This window comes from Neopsephotus bourkii, unplaced genomic scaffold, assembly GCF_033783945.1.
Source record: "Neopsephotus bourkii isolate Nb327-2 ecotype Australia unplaced genomic scaffold, CSIRO-AGI_Nbou_v1 NB_234, whole genome shotgun sequence".
Lineage (NCBI taxonomy): Eukaryota > Metazoa > Chordata > Aves > Psittaciformes > Psittacidae > Neopsephotus > Neopsephotus bourkii.
In genome coordinates this window covers 16,110,559-16,130,413 of record NW_026900744.1, presented here as the reverse complement: position 1 = coordinate 16,130,413, position 19,855 = coordinate 16,110,559, and the positions used below count along the sequence as shown (strand labels likewise).

General features: G+C 50.8%; 1 protein-coding gene across 1 annotated transcript; it reads right to left on the bottom strand.

Annotated features, from left to right (window-relative positions):
• Positions 1-9,360: 9,360 nt before the first annotated feature.
• GLUL (glutamate-ammonia ligase) lies at positions 9,361-15,475 on the bottom strand. Its single transcript, XM_061345555.1, has 7 exons — positions 15,359-15,475; positions 14,069-14,259; positions 12,650-12,811; positions 12,270-12,416; positions 11,672-11,799; positions 11,300-11,499; positions 9,361-10,357 (listed from the first exon to the last, which is right to left on the bottom strand). The coding sequence occupies exons 2-7, from the start codon at positions 14,232-14,234 to the stop codon at positions 10,039-10,041; spliced, it is 1,122 nt and encodes a 373-aa protein (XP_061201539.1). The 5' UTR covers positions 14,235-14,259; positions 15,359-15,475; the 3' UTR covers positions 9,361-10,038.
• Between the last annotated feature and the right edge of the window lie 4,380 nt (positions 15,476-19,855).

The window sequence follows — 19,855 nt, the reverse complement described above, 5'->3', positions numbered from 1 at the left end:
AGAATAAGCTCCCAGGGCAGCCCAGATCCTGGCCATCCCCATCGCTGTCCCACACTCAGGAGAGCAGCAGGAGGCAAGCTGGGACCCAGCGAGGTTGTGTACAATGTGGCTGTTCAGATCCCAGGTTGCACTGGCGCTCTGGGGGGTAGCAATATCCATCATTTTCCTTGCAAACTGCTTTTGATCTCAGTATAATTGGGATGCTGAAAACATGCGTCCTATGCCGCACTTTTCCTTTTAAATACAGAGCTGCGCTGCAGAGCGGTGTCTGTCTGCTACACCATCTGAGAAACAGCACCAGACTCAAAAAGAAACCAAAAGCAAACAAAACCCAGAACTTCCCCCAAAACCCCAAACTAACCAAAACCCCCAAAGGAGATGGCCTTGCTAGGCACAGTTGATCCTGCAGATCCACAGCAGGGCTGTGCCTTGGGTCTCAGCCTGCCTCACACGCAGCTGGTTGCGGCTGACTTGGTGATGTGTGGGTAGGAGGAGCCAAAGCTGGGCTTGGACGGTGTGTGCCCTCCCGGGTTAAAAGCACAGCGTACAGCTGGTTGCTCACAAGCTCTAGCTCCAGCAGTTGGTGAGAGGCTTCTTTCAGGCAGTGCACTTCCCGTCCCGTCCCCCCCCCCCCCAAGTTAATCATTTCGTTGCTCCCGCTGACAACAGACTGCAGAAACAGAAATGAGCTCGTCCTTTGCCCGGCCTTGTTAACTCAGCAGTTCCTGGCCCTTCTCCTCTGGGAACTTCCCTGTACCCAGCTGCCACTGCAGGGGCCCACAGACTGGGCGAGTATCCTGCAAGCCACAGGAACCAAGGCAGGCAAGAGGTTAAAGTGGGAGCCTGCCCGGGAGGCAGGTTAGATCAGTCTGGTGGCCCTGGCCTAGTAAAGGCGGAAACAGGAGCTGTGTCCAACTCCAGGGACTCACGGCAGTAATCCAGGAAGCAAGGAAGAGCACACCTTGCCCAAATCCCAATCCGCTTCAATCAGAGCAGCAGCCTCGACACAGTCTGAACTGGAGTCCATGAAGCACCATCCTGCCTGAAGTGCCATGCAGTGACAGCCAAGTACAACATCCTTTAGCCCCTGTCTCCAGCAGCCATGTTATGTGGTGGTAGGCAATTAAATAGCATCTCATTTCCCCCTAGGGCAAGCAAAACAATATTCCTCTCTGTCTCTGCAAGAGGAAAGAGATGGGAAGGATACAGGGTGGAGTAAAAATGAATGAGGTGCCTTCCCCTTTTTAAATTCTCTCTTGCCACATAGGGTTTAATGGTTGGAAAGCAATCTGAAATGAGCAGATGTCAACAGCACTGTGCACCCATGCAAATGAGTCATGAGCCCAGCACACCCAACTGATCCTACAGAGAGAGCAGAAATGTGCAAGACAATAAACCCTGTGCGGCTCCTAGCAAAGGGAAACCAAGTCAGGCAGAAAAGGCCATCCATGTGCGTAGTTTATTCAGTGCCTTCCCCTCACCCCCACTGCTCCCATCACTGCTGTTTTCCACTTGCCACTGTGTTGAGAGGATATCCACGTTGTTCTGGAGCAGCCACCTTGGTCGCTGTGGACATGGCAAGCTGGAGCCAGCCAGCACAGGTACTGGGGACAGCACGACCAGGACAGAAGCATTTGTTTATTCAGCAAGGGGCAGAGGGATGTGCAAAGCAGAGGAAAATCTCCCAATAGTAGCAAGATGATGGACACAGTGCCTCTGACAGCAAAGTTCCATTCAGCTCCTCAGGACTAAGAACCAAATCCACAGGGTGAGGGGAACAAACAAAACACCTAAAACAAAATAAACAAAACCAACCAAACAAAAAATCAGTGTTTTCTTATGGAGGAAGATTGCATGTTTCCTCGTTATCAAAATACAACAATTGGACCAAAGAAAGAAAAAAAACAACACAAAAACCAACCAAACAAAAAAGAAAAAAAAACCCCAACAACAACAACAAAAACCACCCCAAAACCCCAAATGCAGAACTTAACCAGACAAAAATCCTCACATCTGAACATGTTCCTTCCACTTCAACTCCTCTCAGCTTTCTCCAATCTTCCATATCCTTCTCATCCCACACTGAGCTAACCATTAGTGCATTAGTGGACAGACAAAGCAGAGGGATGGGAAAGTTGAGCTGAGCATTGAGAGGAGTCACTGGTTTAACTAATTCATCACACAGAGCTGCTTTGCTCTGACCTGTCCTTTCTTCTGTGCAGAGGACAGGTCTGAATGAGAGTATGGGGTAGTGCTGATATGGGGGGGTCCAGCATGGCCTGGGGGTCCAGCAGCAGAGGGGCAGGTGTCTGCAGGCATCAGAGCCAGAGGGATGACTCCTGCTGTGCTGGGGAGATGGACCGGTGGTGCCCAGAGGGACATCTGCTCCTGCTTTCTACTTTCCATGACACTGATGTTCAAAACAAGCTGTTCCAGAGCCCAGAAGAAGGGCTGGTGCCTGCCTCCTGGTACCTGGCAGAGGGAGGCACAGTGCATCCTGTGGGACAAGCACATGGTGCTGTGGATACTTTCCAGAAGGGCTGGATGCTTTGGCAGGGCTGGTGCTCTGACCTTGCAGCATGCAATACACACATAACACAGCTCCAGCTGACGCAGAAGTGTCTCATACTTGTTTTTGCATGCTTCAGAAGAGGACTATCCAACAGCAAGTGCTTAGAGACCTCCCTACATAACCAAAATCCTGTCCAGCAGCAGCTGCTGCCTGACTGCACAGGGGAGCTCCTCACTTTCCTGCTCCAGCAGACACCACTAGCAGCGTGCACGACTGTTTCAGCTCTACAAAGGCCACTTCTTCTCCCCTCCAAATCCCCCTGAGCCTCAGTCTGGGAGCCTGGTTCAAACTTGGTATAAAGCAGATCAGCACTGAGGTCAACCAGAATCACACCAGTTTCCACCAGCCATAATCTGCCCCAACTTTGCTAAGAACACTTGATTTCCTCCCAGAGCACTGCCAGATGGTTGAAATACAGCTGCTGCTTCAATAGTGCATGCAGACAAAAAGGCCTGACATTATTCACAACAAAAAGACAAGTACTGCAGCATTTGCTCTAGATTTTATGTGAACAGTTTCCGCTGGCTGGATGGGAGGGGGAGATGAACAGGGTGAACCACTGGGTGTTAAGAGAGCAGTTTGGGCTAAGGTGTCACTGGCTCCCACCCAAGACATCCCATGACACCAGGGTCACACTCTGTTTGCACAGGCACCTTGGAGAGTGATGTGGCTCAGCCCATTAGAAACCCATTCACCCTGGTCTTGCAGGTGTTGTACAGAACCCATGTGGCACCACTGCCTTCCCCCCATCCCAATCTCTGCATGGAGATTTATGCTTTACTGAGACCGGATCTTGCAGATGAAGCTCCCATTTTATGAGCTTTATGACCTTCTCCAGCAGAAGCTCCCCAGCAAGCTCCAGCTGCCTCTTTGCAAGGCATGGAGAAGGGCTGGCTTTTATTTCAAGAGGAACCATGTAGACTTATGCCTACACATGCACAGGCTCAAACTGCATGGCTGACTCCTTCCCAGGTGCTTTGAAGCACAATGGGTGGCTCACAGGAGTGACTCAGAGCTCTTCTGCTCCTCGCATGCCAAAGCCCAGATGAAACACCTCACTCTGACCAGGACATTTCCATGGCACAGACTGCTAGCATGCCACAAACTTTAGGATGCTCTTTAGTGCCAAACCACCACCCCTGGAGTGTTCCTGGCTCCTGGTACACGGGACACACCTCCAAATCTGTGCACACCCACAAAACAGTGCAGAGGACAGCCCTGCTAGAGACTACCTCCTTTCCCAGCCAGCTTCACAAGCAGCTTTCTTCATCCTAGAGAGACTACAGATAAAAACCTTCCAGGCCAAAGCAGTTCCATCTCTTAATGAAATGCTTCCTCACAGGTCTACAGCTCACATTGACAGTGTCAACCACTGATCACTGCCAGAGTTGTTTGCCAGAAGGGAAGGCATCCATGTTACAGTGAAAACATTTTAAAGAGCGGATGGAGATCTTGCCAGGAGAGCCAGCCGCAAGGGGAGGTGATAAAAATGGAGCCAGTTAATCACCCTGCATGTGTTATCTGTCTGGGTGGAAAATAGTCTGAAAATATCTGGTATTACAGAGCAAGCGCATAGTTTTCAATGATTCAGCCAGCTGAAGCCATGGCCTCCAACTTTCAGAGACAGGCTAAGCCCATGTCTAAGCCCAGCTGTTCCCAGGCAGCTTTCTAAATGGAAACAGCATTCAGACAACATAGCCCTGAGCAGAGCTATGCCCACCTTGAACCTGGTGGCTTGCTTAAGATCCCCTTAAAACAGAGAAGACATTGAGTAGATTGATCTTGTGGTTGACGCAAATGCTGATCCTAGCATTTTACCAAATACCTGCTGGCCAGCGTGCTTTCCAGAATCCTATGGGTTCAGCTCCGTATGAGAGGAGGATCCTTTTCAGTTGCTTTCCCAGTATTTTAGGCATTTTGGCCAAGCTCTGTCTCAGGACTTCATTGCCCAGAAGTAGCCGGGCAATACAGCCAGCTGCCCAGCATCTCCATAAGCAATTCAGATGGGCTTGAGCCACCAGCTTTGTGATGAGAAAAAGCAGCCTAAACCTGGACCTTATTAATGATTTTCATTTTAACAGTGTGTTTGGCACTGGGGAAAGCTGCCAGCAAAAACTGTGGAGTCTAATATCCACCCACAGGACATAAGAACACACATCAAGGCATTGCTGCTATCAGCTTCATCTAAACCCCAAGTTTCCTTCTGAACCCACACAGCCCATGCCCAATCATATTGGGTCCTGAAGGTCATCAGTCCTGAGCTCAGGAGCTACAGGCAGTGGGCTCAGGTTCCTGGGGAGCCAACAAATACCCTGACAAGCAGCCACTGCTGTCCTGCACCCTGCACCCAAACAGGCTGGTGCCTCAGGGACCTGTGGGTGCAGGATCTCCAGGGCTCCCCCAGCTCCTGGGTGGAGAAGGGTCACATCCTGCAGCTGTGGCACTCTGGAGGGCAGTCAGTGGTGGGACAGATGGAGAAGCTGCTTGCACAAATGTGGTCTTCTCCAGGCTCTGCAACCTGCCTGCTTTCCACGCCAGCATGGCAACCCACCTTTGACACTGTTTTTCAAGCTAGAATAGTTGAAATCTCCACTTCCATTTTTCTCCCCAACAGCCTTTCTGAGAAAGTGCAATCAAACCACAGAGCACAGAGAATTCAACAAACAAGGGGAGGAGAGGAAGGTCTCTCAAGTCGTGGTGTGTATGTCTGGGCCAACCCTCGTAGCAGCCAAGGAAAGGGCTTGCTGAGAGGAGCCATGAGCATAACCTGTTCACAAAGGAAAGCAGGGCTGCCGTGGCAACTAGCTGGCTCCACCTGGGGCAAGGGATTAGAAACCTTGGCACAGCCCTTCTGTTCCTCCCAGCAAACAAACTGTGGCTGGAGGCAGGGATTAAACCCACCGGCAGAGGAATGCAGCTCCTTCCCCCTGCAGAGTCCAAGTTGGCACCACATTCCCACTTAAGACATGGCTTACATAACGCAGCTTATGAAAGCAAATAGCCCAGCCGTGCCAGCCTGTGGGCAGACTAGGATGGAGAGGAAAAAAGGGTAATATTTTGGCTGAGGTAAAGCCTCGCTACACCCCTGCACTGCTACCCATGCAGCAGTGTTGTGCCATCTCACCAGGGGGAGGAGGAGAGGAGCATTGAGGGAGAAGGCTTAAGAGAGGCAAAGGCCCTAGTCCTACAAGACTGTGAAGAGCTGCAGCCCTAGTGCTCATTCAGAATATGGATTTTCCTCCTGATTTCCCCCGCTGACCCTGGGTTTCTCCACAGTCAGGCAGGTTCCCATTGAGGTCAACCTATGTATGCTCTGCGTACAAGGCCACTTCAAGTTTCTGGGGCTAACCCACAAGAAGCACCCAGCCCCAGATCTCTTTTCTGTCAATCACAAGCCAGACACTTCCAGGAGCAGCTGGAAGAGGTCTTGATCCACATCACCTCCCACTGGGGCTGGAGGCCCTGGAAACGCTTCAGTGTGGAGAGCAGCAGGGTTGGGTCTGCTCAGAGCTCTTCTCTGTATGTTCTCATCAAAGATCATTGCACAAGAGAGGGGGACAGTCCCAAAACACCCCACAGCACTAGCTCATAGCAGAGTCACAAGGTCTGTGAAATGAGATCACCATTTCTTCATGAACTAGGCAATTAATAAGAAACACCTTTAAGATTCCAGATGGGTCATTACTCAGTGACTGATGTCCCCCACAATCTACATGACCTCAGGAAAAGCTATTTGTCTCCAATATTGCAAGTTCTACAGATGCACTTATCCCTTTATCAGAAAACAAAGAGAGTCAGGATTCAATTTAAAAGCCATGAGAGCTAGCATAGTGAAACCAGACACTGCACATAGATGGGCAGTCCCAGTAGCAGAGCCAGGAGAGCCACTTGTGCATGGAGGACCTACTCACGAGCCACCCTAGGTCTGTCTGGCTTTTCCAGTCAGCTGGGGATGCAGGGTCAGACCTGAGGAGATCTCTCCTTTCAAGAGCTGCCACTTGTTTCCTAAGCAGCTGTCCTCAGTTTAATCAGTAACTGTACAAGTGGCACGAAATCCCGGCCCAGCTGAAGCCAAATTACTGACATCCATGATGGCAGGATTCCCCTCCTGCTCTACCACCTTCCTCATCTGGGTCACAAACTTACCAACCCACCACACCTGACCTGTTCCCCATGGGCTGGGCTACAGCACCTTTACAGAGCATGCCCTGGCCTCCTTCGAAAGGCCAAAAGACCTCCAGCTCCTCTTCTATGGCTCCACACTAATGCCGATGAACAGTGAGCGTAGATCTCAGCCACGACTTTCCTGAACATTGTATTGGAGGGGCTGCCTCCAGGAGGCATTTCAAGAGAGCAAAGTAGGACTACTCTCATAACATGAAGTTCAAGCATAAACAGTCTCTTGCAGAGCTATGCAAATCACCCCTTCGGTAGCCTGTGTCTGGCTCCCTTCCTGGGGCCATCCCTTCCCATCCTCCACTGCAGAAGGAGATGCAGGACAGTCACATGGGCCAATAACAACATCCCAGGAAAAGAGAAAAACAGAGACTTAGAGAAATAAAAACTATTTTCTCTAGCAACAAGAAGTGCCTTTCTTCCCTTCCAGGTAACAGCATCCAAAAGACAGCTCAGCAAAATCTTACCCACCTACCACTAGCTGATTTCTCCTCTAGAAGCTGTGTTCAGGAAGAGAGGTGGTCAGACCCAGAGTTTGCATAAGATGAAAAGGCTGATCTACAACAAAGATGAAATAGTGCTAAAATTATTAAAAGGGGGGGAAAAAAGGAAAAAGAAAAAAGGGAAGCAGTATATGGATACTGGAGCAGCATCAGGGCACTCTGAGACTGTGTAAAGGTAGAAGAAACCCAACGAGACACACCCGATTCATCAGGCTTTTCAGAAAGAGAAAAGCCCTCATATCCTCATGGTAATTGGGCTGGCACAGTTCAGTGTTAAAAGATGCTGCAAGTAAGATCTTGATTAGCTCATTTGCTGCAGGCTATATTTGAAGGAAGCTGTGGCTAATCTTATTTTGATTGCCTTAAAATTCAGTTATGAGGAAAAGTCTGGTGTGTGAGCAGATATATTAATCGTCTTGGAGCAGCCTTGTCTCCTGAGCTGGTGTTTGGTTGAAAGGGAACAAAACCAACATGCACTTCAAAAAGCTGGTGCTTTTTGATTCCTTGATTCACAGCAGTTCCTCATGCTCCAATGTGCCTAGCAAACCCTTTGGGGCCAATATGTGCATTTTCTTGTATTCAGTGAACCTTTCTATACCATTGTTCACATTTTAAGGATGTGTGATTAAACAGGAAAAAGGGATTCTCTTCCTCATGAAAAACTAAGATTAAAAGTAAAACTGTTTAATATAAATACAAAAGCAACAAATTCAGTTTCTGAAAGTGTCAGGCTCAATTTAGCAAGAGTTCCACAGCCTTAAGAGGGAGCCTCTCTACCCTGTATAGCTGGGAAATGGTGTTTAGGTAACTGCAAAGCAGACTCAACAGGAGGCTTTAGGCAAAAAAAAAAAAAACAAAAGAAATCAGAAAACAATGTCTAGAAAAAAAATTATTTTTTCTCCTTCTAATTCATTATAACTTTTTTTACATATTTTTGTTTATTAACTAGAAAGTCTTTTTGCAGCACAATGTTGCTTATGGAGCAGTATTTTCTCCATAGGGAGAGCAGGAAAGGGTCCTCTTCCACAAACCCTTTTTTTTGTGGTTTGCTGGGATTTTGTTTTCTATAGGATTTCTAAATCCTGTAGAACTGTATGGAGGATGGAAAGATCCACAAACACCCATACTTATCCCGTAACCATCTCTATGGATGGTCACAAGCTCAGTCCCTTTCCCACACCAAGAAAAGCCCACTCCAGTTTCTCCAGCTGGAGAAACAACCATCACCTACAAACCCCCATTTTCTGGGGAACACACATGGATTGCAAGACCACTGCCCAGAAACCCACCCCACAAACGAAAGCCAAAGCCTACCCACTATCAGGGTCAAATTCCCTTCAAACAGTGAAGGCAACATGCGTACAAAGGCAGCTGCCAGGCTGAATCACAAGAATAATGCACAAGTCAGAATTAAGATTTTGTTCTTTTTTTATTGTAAAAAAAAAAAAAAACAACCAAAAAAACCAACAACTATTCAGCAGAAGTCCAAATGCAACAGAATATAACTGGCACCGTCTAAGATACCCGAATGTAAAATCCTGGGACGTTTGAGCTCACCAGCATGAGCTGGGAGGTGCCAGGGCTGGCCAGGAGGGACGGGTGGCCTCTCTCTTCTCCTAGCCCCCATCATAGCTGGAAAGCAGGCAGCCCAGCAGCCAGGACACAACAGTGACATTAATGGTCTTGGTAAAACCACCTAGTTTTAGAAACGAAGAACCTTGGGAAAGAAAAAAAAAGGAAAAAAAAAAAAAAGGGGGTATCTGAAACATTTTTTTCCTTTATCAAAAGCCCTGCTTTAGTGACATGCTAACCCTGCCGGAAAGGTAAAACATCCACAGCCCTGACCAGAATGCAGCCAAGCAGACTGGTCAGCTCTCAGTTTAAGACCCTTTCCTCCTGTTGATCTACACGCTAATGAGCACGCTGCAGCTGCTCTAGGTATGGGCTTCCAGAGTCTGGGAACTACCTCCTGCAAATTCCAGTCCATGCTGAAACAAACCTCATCCAAGTCTCATCCACTGAGCCCTCAAGCTCACCCTCAGTCCCACCAGGTGGCCCTCTGACCACATCCACAGCAGCTCTGCCTGCTCCAACTGGGTAAGCCATCTATTTTATTTTTTTTTAAGAAACACTTATATATAATTTTTTTGTCGTTTTTATATTTAAATATAAAAATACTACTTCACTCTGTGTTATGAGACAGAGATCAGGTGACTTGCAGTGACAGAACCACTCCTGTGCGTAGCTCAATGTGCCAAACAATTACCAGGAACCTCAGAGCAACTAGAGGGTGAAGATCTCCCCATCACACAATACAGCTAGGAGCACATGGGGCTACATCACAGCTCCTGTCTTCCCTTCTCTACAGAATGGAACCAACCTTAGAGAACCATTAGTCTGCAGAGAGCCAGCAATGGAGGCAACAAGCCAAATTTGATCCTTGGGGAAGTCAACTGTAGTTTTAAGCTTTCCACTCACCTACCAGCTTTTTGCCTGTGTAGTCTGTTCCTGGAAGCCACTGGATCTCATAAGATGTTCACATGAATTAGACAAAAAATAAAACAGTGGTTAAAAGTTCTCTAATATCCTCTCCTTTTCTTGTCTTCTGAAGAGTCAATGACAACCAGAAATTGACAGAACTAAATTTGCCCTCCTCCCTACCTCAAGACAACAAGAGTTACTGAGACACAAAATGTGTTATCCTGTACCCTTGGGATTACACCTAGAAGGGAAGTTTAGGGGTGTGGGAAGCGTGGGGGGGAGGTGATGCCTATGGGCGCAGTCTGCTTAGTTTTTGTACTCAAAAGGCTCATCTCCAGTTTCGTTGAGGAGACATGTGCGGATGAGGGCCTCTGTCACAGCGTAAGGATCACAGTTGGCAGAGGGTCGACGGTCCTCGAAGTAGCCCTTCTTCTCCTGGCCCACATTCCTGGGGATACGGATGCTGGCACCGCGATTGGCCACGCCAGCAGAGAACTCATGGATGTTGGATGTCTCGTGGAAACCAGTCAGGCGCCTAGCATTGTCGAGCCCCCCTTTGGGGTCGTAGGCACGGATGTGGTACTGGTGACGCTTGCTCAGCTTCTCAATGGCCTCTTCAATGTACCTGCAAAGGAAGCAAGGAAGAGGGGAAGACACAGTGAGTGTCTGATGGATGGTACACTGAGCCACTTGACTTGTGTCAAAGTGATAAGAGAGTCATTGCTGTCCCCAAGCCACTTTACGATGAAGCCTTAAGCTCTACAATCTCAACACAGGGCTTCTCTCCACTCCTCCCACTGACCCAGGCTGGTTCTCGGAAAAGAATCCCCATGGCCAAATTTCACAGGGTCCTTCAATAGTGCTGTGTGTGAGACAAGACCAGCTCAATCCCTTGCTAAATCCCACACGCACACTGCCACTGGAGAACTTGCTCTCAGAGCAGAGGCTGCTTAACAGGCAAGTTTCTATTCAGGAAGCTCATGAGCCAACCTGGTCATAGGCTGGCTCATTATCTCAAGACATCACTATGATTAACTCAAGAAAATAACTGCTAGAAGGAATCCCTTCATAGAACTCTACTGCAACCCAGTGCAGTAAGGTCCCTGCCTGCAGTCAGTACATCAGTCTCATACAGGAACTCGGGTTTTACATTTCCAGGATCATCATGTTTAAGAAAACTCGCATTTGCTTCCACAGCCTGGCCCAGGCAGAAACAAACGGTCCTTCTCTTTCATCATGGTTATTAAAAAGAGGAAAAGAAACCCAAAACAAAAAAAGCAAACAAACAAAAAAACCCAAACTATGCTGAGTTTGTTTGTCTGTTCCCAGCACTGGCAGATCAAGAGCTGGACAGCCGGTTGTGAATAGCTGCACCCTGTCCACCTGTGCTTCTGTCAGAAGCACACAAAACCCACAAAAAAACCCTGAAACAAACCACCAAAAAACAAGCATCCAGAAGGAAGTCTCAAACATGCCAAACTGACATCTTCCATGTCATCAAAAGCTCTGCAAAAAGCTCACTGCAGCCTAGTGAAAAGATGCTACCAGCCCAGCTCAAAACACTTACTTGAGACCTCCTTCTTCCCTCATGCTCTTGGTGCTGAAGTTGGTATGACAGCCAGCACCGTTCCAGTTCCCAGGGATGGGTTTGGGATCGAAAGACACAACAACACCGAAGTCTTCACACACCCGATGGAGGATGAAGCGTGCAATCCAGAGGTGATCCCCCATCTCAATCCCTTCACATGGTCCCACCTGGAACTCCCACTACAAGGAGGAGGAGTCACAGACTTAGTGGTGCAGTCACTTGCTGTGAGGCATTTCCCACCCCCTTATGCTCTGATCATTGATAAAACAAAACAAATCAGAGCACGCAGCAATCTGCTGCCTGGAATTTTTCTGTACTAGCTGATTATCTGAGGCATCTGAAACAATTTACCTGGGCTGGCATCACTTCTGCATTGGTTCCTCCGATTTTCACACCAGCATAAAGGCACGCTCGGTAGTGGGCCTCCACAATGTCTCTGCCATAGGCTTTATCTGCCCCTACACCACAGTAGTATGGACCTGCAACAGCACAGGTGAACAGCAAGGGGAATGTGAGTTTCTAGAAAGAAAAAAGCTTAAAGTCAGTGAAGACTGAGAACAGAGGGAAAAACTCTCCAAATGCTTCAGATGTGTAGAAAAGTCCCAAAATCTGTTTTTCATGGAAGTACTAATAAAGCAGAGCACTGATGACAGTGAGTCCCTCTGAGAGTCTTGGCTTGTGCTCTGTAGTGCTGGACATGAGTTTAAGTCACCTGCAGACTATCAAACCAAGCAGCAAATCTGGTTGTGGACAGTCACCATCTTAGCTTTTCCGTAACAACCTTAATGTCATGGTTTAGTTCTTGCTAATATCCTATTTGCTATTGTCCATCTTCAGCTCAGGAAACCCCCACAAATCTTTCAGTTTGCCTGAACCACTTAAGCCATGTTGTACTGATCAGAATTCAAGCACTCCTGAGTTGATCCACCGCAGACTTCATGAAGATTACCTTGGGGTCCAGGGAAGCCGTTGGAGGGCCAGCCAAATGGATGTCCATCTGTCCCCAGAAGAGTGTACTCTTGCTCCATCCCAAACCAGGGATGCTGGTTAGATACCATATCCATAATTCGTCTGCAGGTATGTCGGAGATTTGACTCTAGAATGAAAAAGCAACGTAAGCCTTATTAGTATCTTCACCTCCAATCCCCATTTCCACAATATTCACAGTTTGACTCCCAGCAACACCACTATCACTTCATTTGCCTTTTACCTTCAGGGCAGGGATTATTACTGTGTCATGCGTAACGCTAAGGACATGACCAACATTTAGACATGTCTCCCTCTCCCCTTCCCAGAAACACCACCTCCAGCAGGAAAAGGTGCATTCACCTGCAGACTGACGGTTGTACTTGAAGACCTCACAGAGAACTAGTTTATTTGGATCCTTGCGAAAAGGGTCCCGGAACATGGCAGCAGGCCGCAGGTACATGTCACTGTTGGAGCCTTCAGCCTGGAAGGTGCTGGAGCCATCAAAATTCCACTCAGGGAGATCTGGAGCAGAGAAGAAGAAGCCACAGTGACCTAAGGTCCCCAGGCACCAAGAAGATGGTCCCCCTGCTGCCCTTCAGTAGTACAAGGGTGAAGATGTTTATAGGGAGCAGGCCTATGATAGGTTTAATTCCAGCTCAGCTGTTTTAGTTCCAAAGGGGGGGAAGCAAAACAAACCAACAATCAACTCACAAAAACACAGAACACCAAAACAAGAGAAAAACAAGGGAGTGCAACTTCCCAGCCACCCAGGAAAACACGATGAGCTGGGCTGCTGGCCAAGCCCAAGCAAACCGAGCAGCACTGAGAATGTTTCCCATGTCGCAATAACCATGGGGATGAGCAGAACACCCAGTCTCCTCACAGAGGTAGCTGGGCAAGCTGGAAAAGGGCAGAGCATGAGACATGTTCAAGCTGTATAAAGGAGAGGAGCCATTAAATATCCCATATTCATGCTGCATGGTCTGAAGAAGGTGGGACAACAAATCACATGTAGGTGGAATCTCATATGGAGGAGAACTATGGCCAGCTTTGCCCCCTCAGCCATCCATCCAGGCTGGGCACTGCCCTCCAGGTCAAAGCACAGCAGGGGCAGTGAACTCCACTAGGCAATGTTATCTCCTTCATATCCTGGGGGGAAAGTGGGAGGATGGGAAACACAAAGATTTCAAAGGAGCTGTGCCAACGACTGCCTTAGAGGGAGAAGGTAAGGGAGAGAAGGGAAAAAAAGGAGGCAAAAAAAAAAGAAAAAAGAAAGATAGTTCTGCTCAGTCACACACAGCATTTTCATTTCATAACCGTCTCCTGCCAGCACCATGGCAACCTGGGGAAAATCCTAATGCTATTATTGTGTAAGCTGGGACTGTTTGTTCTGAGGGACACAAGCTCTTAATTACACCGGATAGCTCCATTCTTTCCCCTCCACTTTCTTCTGCCAAACTACTTCCGGCCAAAACGAGTACTCAAGAGTCAATGGGGCGCCGAGCCCCTGCCAACAGCCCCCTCCACAGCAGGACAGTGCCAGGGGCTGGCTCCCAGTCCCAGGCATCTCACTGAAATGCCACATCTGGAGAGCTGGGAACATTCCCCTGGGGGATCTGGGGGAAGAGGTAACTGGATGGGGGTGAGGAGCAGTGTTTTCCTCAAGTGCCATTCTTCCACCATGAAAAGAGAAAAATGGCAACCCTTCTCTGGAACAGCCAAGCACAGCTGCTTTCTCCATGCAGCAAGGGGCTGTGAATCCTACACCTGCCCTCTCACCTTCAAGGCTCTTGGGCTCATGGTCCAGTGTGCGGGTTTTGCAGCGGAGGTGCTCCCCTGTCCCATCAATCCAGATGTACATGGCTTGGACCTTCTCTCCCTGCGGCAGTTTCATGTACATATGCTTAATGGCTTTGCTGAGTTGGGAGCTTGCCGAGGTGGCCATGGTTGTGGTCTGGATGAGGGGGTTCCTGCAGGGATGATACAAAACACAACCCCAAAGGTGAGCCCTTCCCCATCCTCCCAGACTTTTGATCCTCCAGCCAGGGAGGATCATGAGACAGCCTGGCCACAGGGCTCACTGCCATCTCCAGCAGTTTCATGCCATTCTGCAGACAGAAAACAGCAGCCCAGACAGATGCAGGCAGCTAGAGCACTGTTCCAGAAGTGATGCCTTCAGAGTACCATTAATACTCAAAACTCCTGCTCACGTTTGCCAATAAACTAATATCACTTATCCACCAAGTGACAGCCTGCAAAAGTGCTCCTCAGCCCTGTATGAACTTTTCACCTCCACACTCACCAGGCTCCAAAGCCAGGCTACTGAACAGGAAAGCTTAGCTGGAGCTTTCTTAACATTCAGCGAGGAGGACCTGCCAGCCTCAGCTGCCTTCTCAGATCAGCTGCTCTGAAGTTAAACAAGCCTCGTCTAGAAAAAAGGAGGAAGTGCAAATACAAGCAACAGGCAGCGCAAGCAACCTCTGAACAACCCAGGCAGCAGCCTCCAGACAGCGATGGGAAGGAGACTGAAGGGGCTCTGCATCTCTGGAAGCCCGGCACAGCCTGGAGCGGGGATCCCGGGGACAGCCAGCTGGGACAGCCAGCTCATGCGTGTCAGGACCAAAGCAGCAGTGTCTGCAGGAACTTAGAAATGCCATCGACTTGTAAATGTGAAATGACTCGAAAAGTCGCTCCAATGCGCAGGCACATCTCTGCAGGGAGGCTCGGCTGCCCGGGCCAGCCCCCGCCACCCCCCCGCTACGGTGGCGCTCGCTGCCCGCCCGGGGTAGGTCCCCACTAGCCCTACTCCCCTGCGAGCAGCGTCACCCACACACGTTCGTTCCCCGGCAGGGAGGCAATTTACGCAAGCAGCCCAATAGCCTCGTGAAGACAGAAACCTGCGGAAAGCATCTGTTCTCAAGAGAAAACTGGGGCTGCCTCTTCCCACACACAACAAACAAGCGAAGCAGCAGTATCCCCCTTAAAGCTCTGCCCCCGGCAGCGCGGCACAAGGCGGCGCTACCAACCCCCCACCCCGAGGGGCCCTCTCCCACCCCGCGGAGCCGTTACCTGCGCTCGGCGGCAGCGGGCGCGAGTCTCCCACGCTCAACTCACAGGGCCGCACCCGCCGCCGCTTTATGGCGCCGCAGCGCCGGCCCCGCCGCACTGATTGGGCAGCGGCGGCGGCGGCCTGGCCGGGGGGACGAGGGGCCACCCCCCCGCCCCTCTCCTCCTCCTCCTGAGGCGGCTGGGCTGACCGTGCCCCCCGTCCCCGGGAGACGGGGCAGCCTCTCGCCTCGCCCCGCACGGGCAGAGGGGGAGGGGGGGGGGGGAGCGCTGGGTCGTCTTTGCAAACCTCTCGGCCCGAAAAAACAACCCCTCATCTCACATAGTTTAGAGAAAGCGGCGGCGGGAGCAGATCCAGGGCTTTCCGCGGGGTTTACATTAGCAGCTGCCTTTGCATAACTCTTAGGGATGGAAATCAGCCGCTGACGGTAAACAGGGCAGCGGGGAAGAAAGAGGGGGAGGAACCGGAGCCCCTTCTAAACCGTGGCCAGGCTTGGTGCATAATGTTTGGGGGTGGGGGAACAGGCAGTGCCCCCTCAATCCCCCCTTGCCCCTTGGAGCAAGTAACAGGCTCCGGCACCTGAATCCTCTGGATCCGAGCTAAGACCCTTGCTCCAGGAGACGGGATTGGTCCCTGTCACACGAGGGAGAAGAAATCTGCAAGCCCCACCGTGGGTGCAGGAGCACCCACTACAGAGGCACCCGGGTGGCAGGGGGCATCCTGCAAACTGCAGGCACTGCCCAGTATTTTTCCACCCCAGCAGCTTGCTCTTGCTGTCCCATCCCGCTCCTGTTCAGCTCTCTGCACCTCCCAACCCCGGCCCAAGCGGTGGGAGAAGAGCAATGCCAACACTGGCAGAATGAGCTGCCACCCATGGGCACATACCTGCATGCACACACAGGTATCAGGCCAAGTACACACCACCCACACACCTGCCTCGGGGTGACAGGATGCTGGGCTGCCCCATGCCAGCCTCGGGGGTTGGCACTCAAACTGCTATCCCTGGAGCTGGACCCTCCTGTCACAATCACCTTACTGAAGAGACAGCCTCTCAACAGCCAGGGTCTGGGAGAAAAGAGGACAGGTACGGCTAGATCCTCAGCCAGGAGGTGGAAGTGCTGGCTAAAGCTTCACCTTGATTTATTGCCCATCTCAAGAACCAGGTCCGCACCCTCCCTCTGGGGACAACCCTTCTTATTCTTTACCACCACCTTGGATCAGCCGCAGTGTGTGTTAAACCCCCGAGGCTGTCCAGAACCCAGATAAAGTGCTTTTCACCTCCTGGCATTGATTGTGCAAGGCAGAGCTACCAAGCATGACAGAAACTGCCTCCCCCAGTACCTCCTGTGTATAAAGATGTCAACACAGAAACAAATGCTGGGTTTTACCCATAGAAATTAGCTCGGGATCTTACATTCAGGCCAGGTTACCTGAATATGGTTACCTGAATTCAGCAGCTCAGCTGACGCAAAAGGGAGGCAGGAGCTGGTGCTGAGACCCAGTCGGGCCAGGAGAGATCCCAAATAGCTCCCATAAAAGGGGGCTGTCAAACCACAATGCAAAGCTGTGCCCAGCCCTTTTCCCTAGGTTTGCTGGGAGAGTTTGTTTAATCGGTACACTGGCAGCTCCAATAGCTCCAGATTCTTAGAAATGTACTTGATAGCTGCAAATTTCCCAGAAACTTTGGCACCAGTTAACAAGCCCAGGGTGTTCCCAGGTGGAAGTGTCTCCAGTGCAGGGTGACCCTCTGAACCTTGGGGCTGAGCAGCGCCTCTTTTCACTTGCTGAGCTCCGAATCACCCCGAGGAGCAGCAAAGAGGCAGAGACAGCTTTGCAATGTAAACATCTCGTCTCCATCCGATAAATACATCCCGGCCAGCAAGCCACTGCCTGGGAGGGCCCCGCAGCGTGGACAAAGTCTTTCCTGGTTGGGGTTGGGAGCATGTCTCTCCCTGCCCCGGGGGAGGTTTGGTGGCAGGCCCCTGCCCTCTCCTTGTACGTGTTTACGAGCCTGCGGAGAAAAGCCGGGCGCCGGCGCCGCGGGGCCAGCGCCCTCTCCCGGGAGGCCGGCGGGGAAGAAACGTACCCTTGCCACCCCGCTGGGCTCCCGGCAGCTTGTTTACCGCCTGCCGTCCCCTCCTCCCCCCCGGGCTGTCGGGGTTTTTTTGGGAAACACGGCTTAACCTGCGCCTTCTGCCAGCTGCGTGCTCCAGTGACCCTTATTGTCGGCAGCGTTCAACGAGACAAAAACCTCATCGGGGAGCTGTGGAAGGCACGGTGCCAACAGGTGACACCTCCCAGGACTGGACTTAAATCAGCCTTCAAAGGGCCCCGCTCTAAACACGCAGCGAGCCGGCCAAAGAAATGCGCCGCTCCAGGGGCGAGCCCAAACTGGCTCATGTTTTTCTTTCTTCCTCCTATTAATTCGTGGGAACACCTTTATTCGCCTGCCCCAGCACTTCCCTCCGGCACAGTTTATATCCTGCGACAATTGCCAGGGTTGGAAAGCACCTGGTGAGCTGCGTGTGTGGGTCAGGGCTGGACTGGCCAGGCTTCTGCCTCCAAGGCAGCAATGCAAACACGGAAGGGACAACACACAGCTGGGACAGAGGCCTCCGGTCTCTCCAGGAGAGGTCTGGGGACCAGGACTGGTGGGTCTCTCACAGTTGGTGTGAGATGTGCCTGCTCTTACGTGTGCTCATTCCATTACTACCCCAGCATCTCTTTTTCCAACCCCAGCTAGGAGCCAAGCAGCAAGGGATCATGTGCTCTGCCTTGCTGGGGCTGCTGTCCATGTCCGTCCCCATCCATGGGACCCCCCCCATCCCTGACCTCATATTCTCCCCCAGCTGCTCTGGGTAGCCCTGGCTGCCTGTCACCCTCCCCCCCTGCCCCTGCCGCCCCTCATAAATTTGGGAGTGCCTTAAAATGCAGAAATGTCACACCATGAGGAGGACAGGATGCAATTCAACGTCAAAAGGCAGGACAGTAAACTTCCCTGTGGCTCAGGCCTTGGGGCAGGTGGCTGCTGTCTTTGCTGCTTCCGTGCTAGGACTCTTTCCCAGTACCCTGGGGCCATCTCAAAGGGTGGCCAGACCCTGCAGCTGAGGAGCTTGTCAACTCTGGGATCAGATTGTGGATGTGTCCTGCAAAGCTCAGGTACCCATTTGCTTTTCGCCATCAGTAACAAACAAAAAAAAAAACCCAACCAAATCAAAGAAACAACAAAATCTCAAACAGAAATGAATGTTTTTCTTCTTTTTCTTTTTTTTTTTAAATAGAAATGTCACAAGAAGGAGGAATAGTCCATTTTTTGTGACTGGTTAGATTGCAGGAGGAAGTGTGATGCACTGAAAATGCCCCTGCTACCAGCAATGGCACAGCTGGGAGGAGGGATGAACACAGGATCATAGAATCATAGAATATTTGGGGTTGGAAAGGACCTTTAAAGGTCAGCAGGGACACCTTTAGCATCTCTCCTCTCCCCATGCCCAACAGCTAAGGCATTCCTGAATTCAGATACACCATTTTCAGGCCCATCTGGGAAAGCACTTTGGGCTTCAAGGTCCTGCATAAAGACATAGGCTGGATGTCCTGATGCTGCACCACCTCCATCTCTGCTTACTGCTGAGCACAGTTGCCTCTGCTTGGACCCATCCCAGTATGCCCACTGCTACTGAGACCTCAGCTCCAAAGTGGGCTCATGGGGCTGGAGATACTAAAGATGCAGCCCCATTTACCAGCAAGGTGTGGAAAAATAAACCTAATGCCTCATCAAGACAAGCAGGCGCTTCATTTACAAGTTGCCCAGGTAAGACTGGAGCAGCAGTCACTAACTGAGGACAGGGAGCTCACCATGGGCTGAGGAAACATCTGCACCAGGGAGGTGAGGGGGGACTGACCTTGTGCAAACAGCAGCAGCTGATGGGTGTCCCCTGGAGCGCTTCAGGAGGCTGACGAAACCCCCCAAGGCAGGGAGGCGGTAGCTGCTTGCCCGATAAGAGAACAAACATTGCACACTCCGTAGCAGGCTCATGCTCTCTTTGAAGATGCTGCTAGGGTCAAGGGTAGCTGAGGTCTGGTGACCCGGGGGGCTTTTGGAGGCAGAGCAGGTTACCTGGGCTGCACAGAAGGGCAATTGAAGAAATAAAATTAATAAATAAAACCATGCAGGAGCATATGCAAAGGAAACAAAAAAAATCTCCCTCCCCATACAGTTCAGGACCCATGACACATTTAGGGAACAGGGGCCCCGAAATGCAGCAACCAGGAAAGCCTTGCCCAACCTCCTCCTCTCCTATTGTTTGCACCTCCCTCTTCACCCCTTTCTTAGCCACCTTGGTGACGGTCGCTGTGCTAGATGCCCACCTTGCCACCCCTCACAGGAAACCATGGCATTGTTTCATCCTGCAGCAGTCCCCCTCCCTTGCCTCCCCCAGGAGGGCTCTTTACAGGAGGGGCATTGCAGCTGCCAGCTTCAAGCTGGTTTGGCAGCCACC

Coding starts and splice junctions, on each gene's coding strand:
- GLUL (XM_061345555.1), bottom strand. CDS start 14,234: ATGGCCACCTCGGCAAGCTCCCAACTCAGCAAAGCCATTAAGCATATG. Junction 12,812..14,068: donor TGAGCCCAAGAGCCTTGAAG/GTGAGAGGGCAG, acceptor TCTCTGCTCCAG/ATCTCCCTGAGTGGAATTTT. Junction 11,500..11,671: donor CAGAAGTGATGCCAGCCCAG/GTAAATTGTTTC, acceptor TCCTCCTTGTAG/TGGGAGTTCCAGGTGGGACC.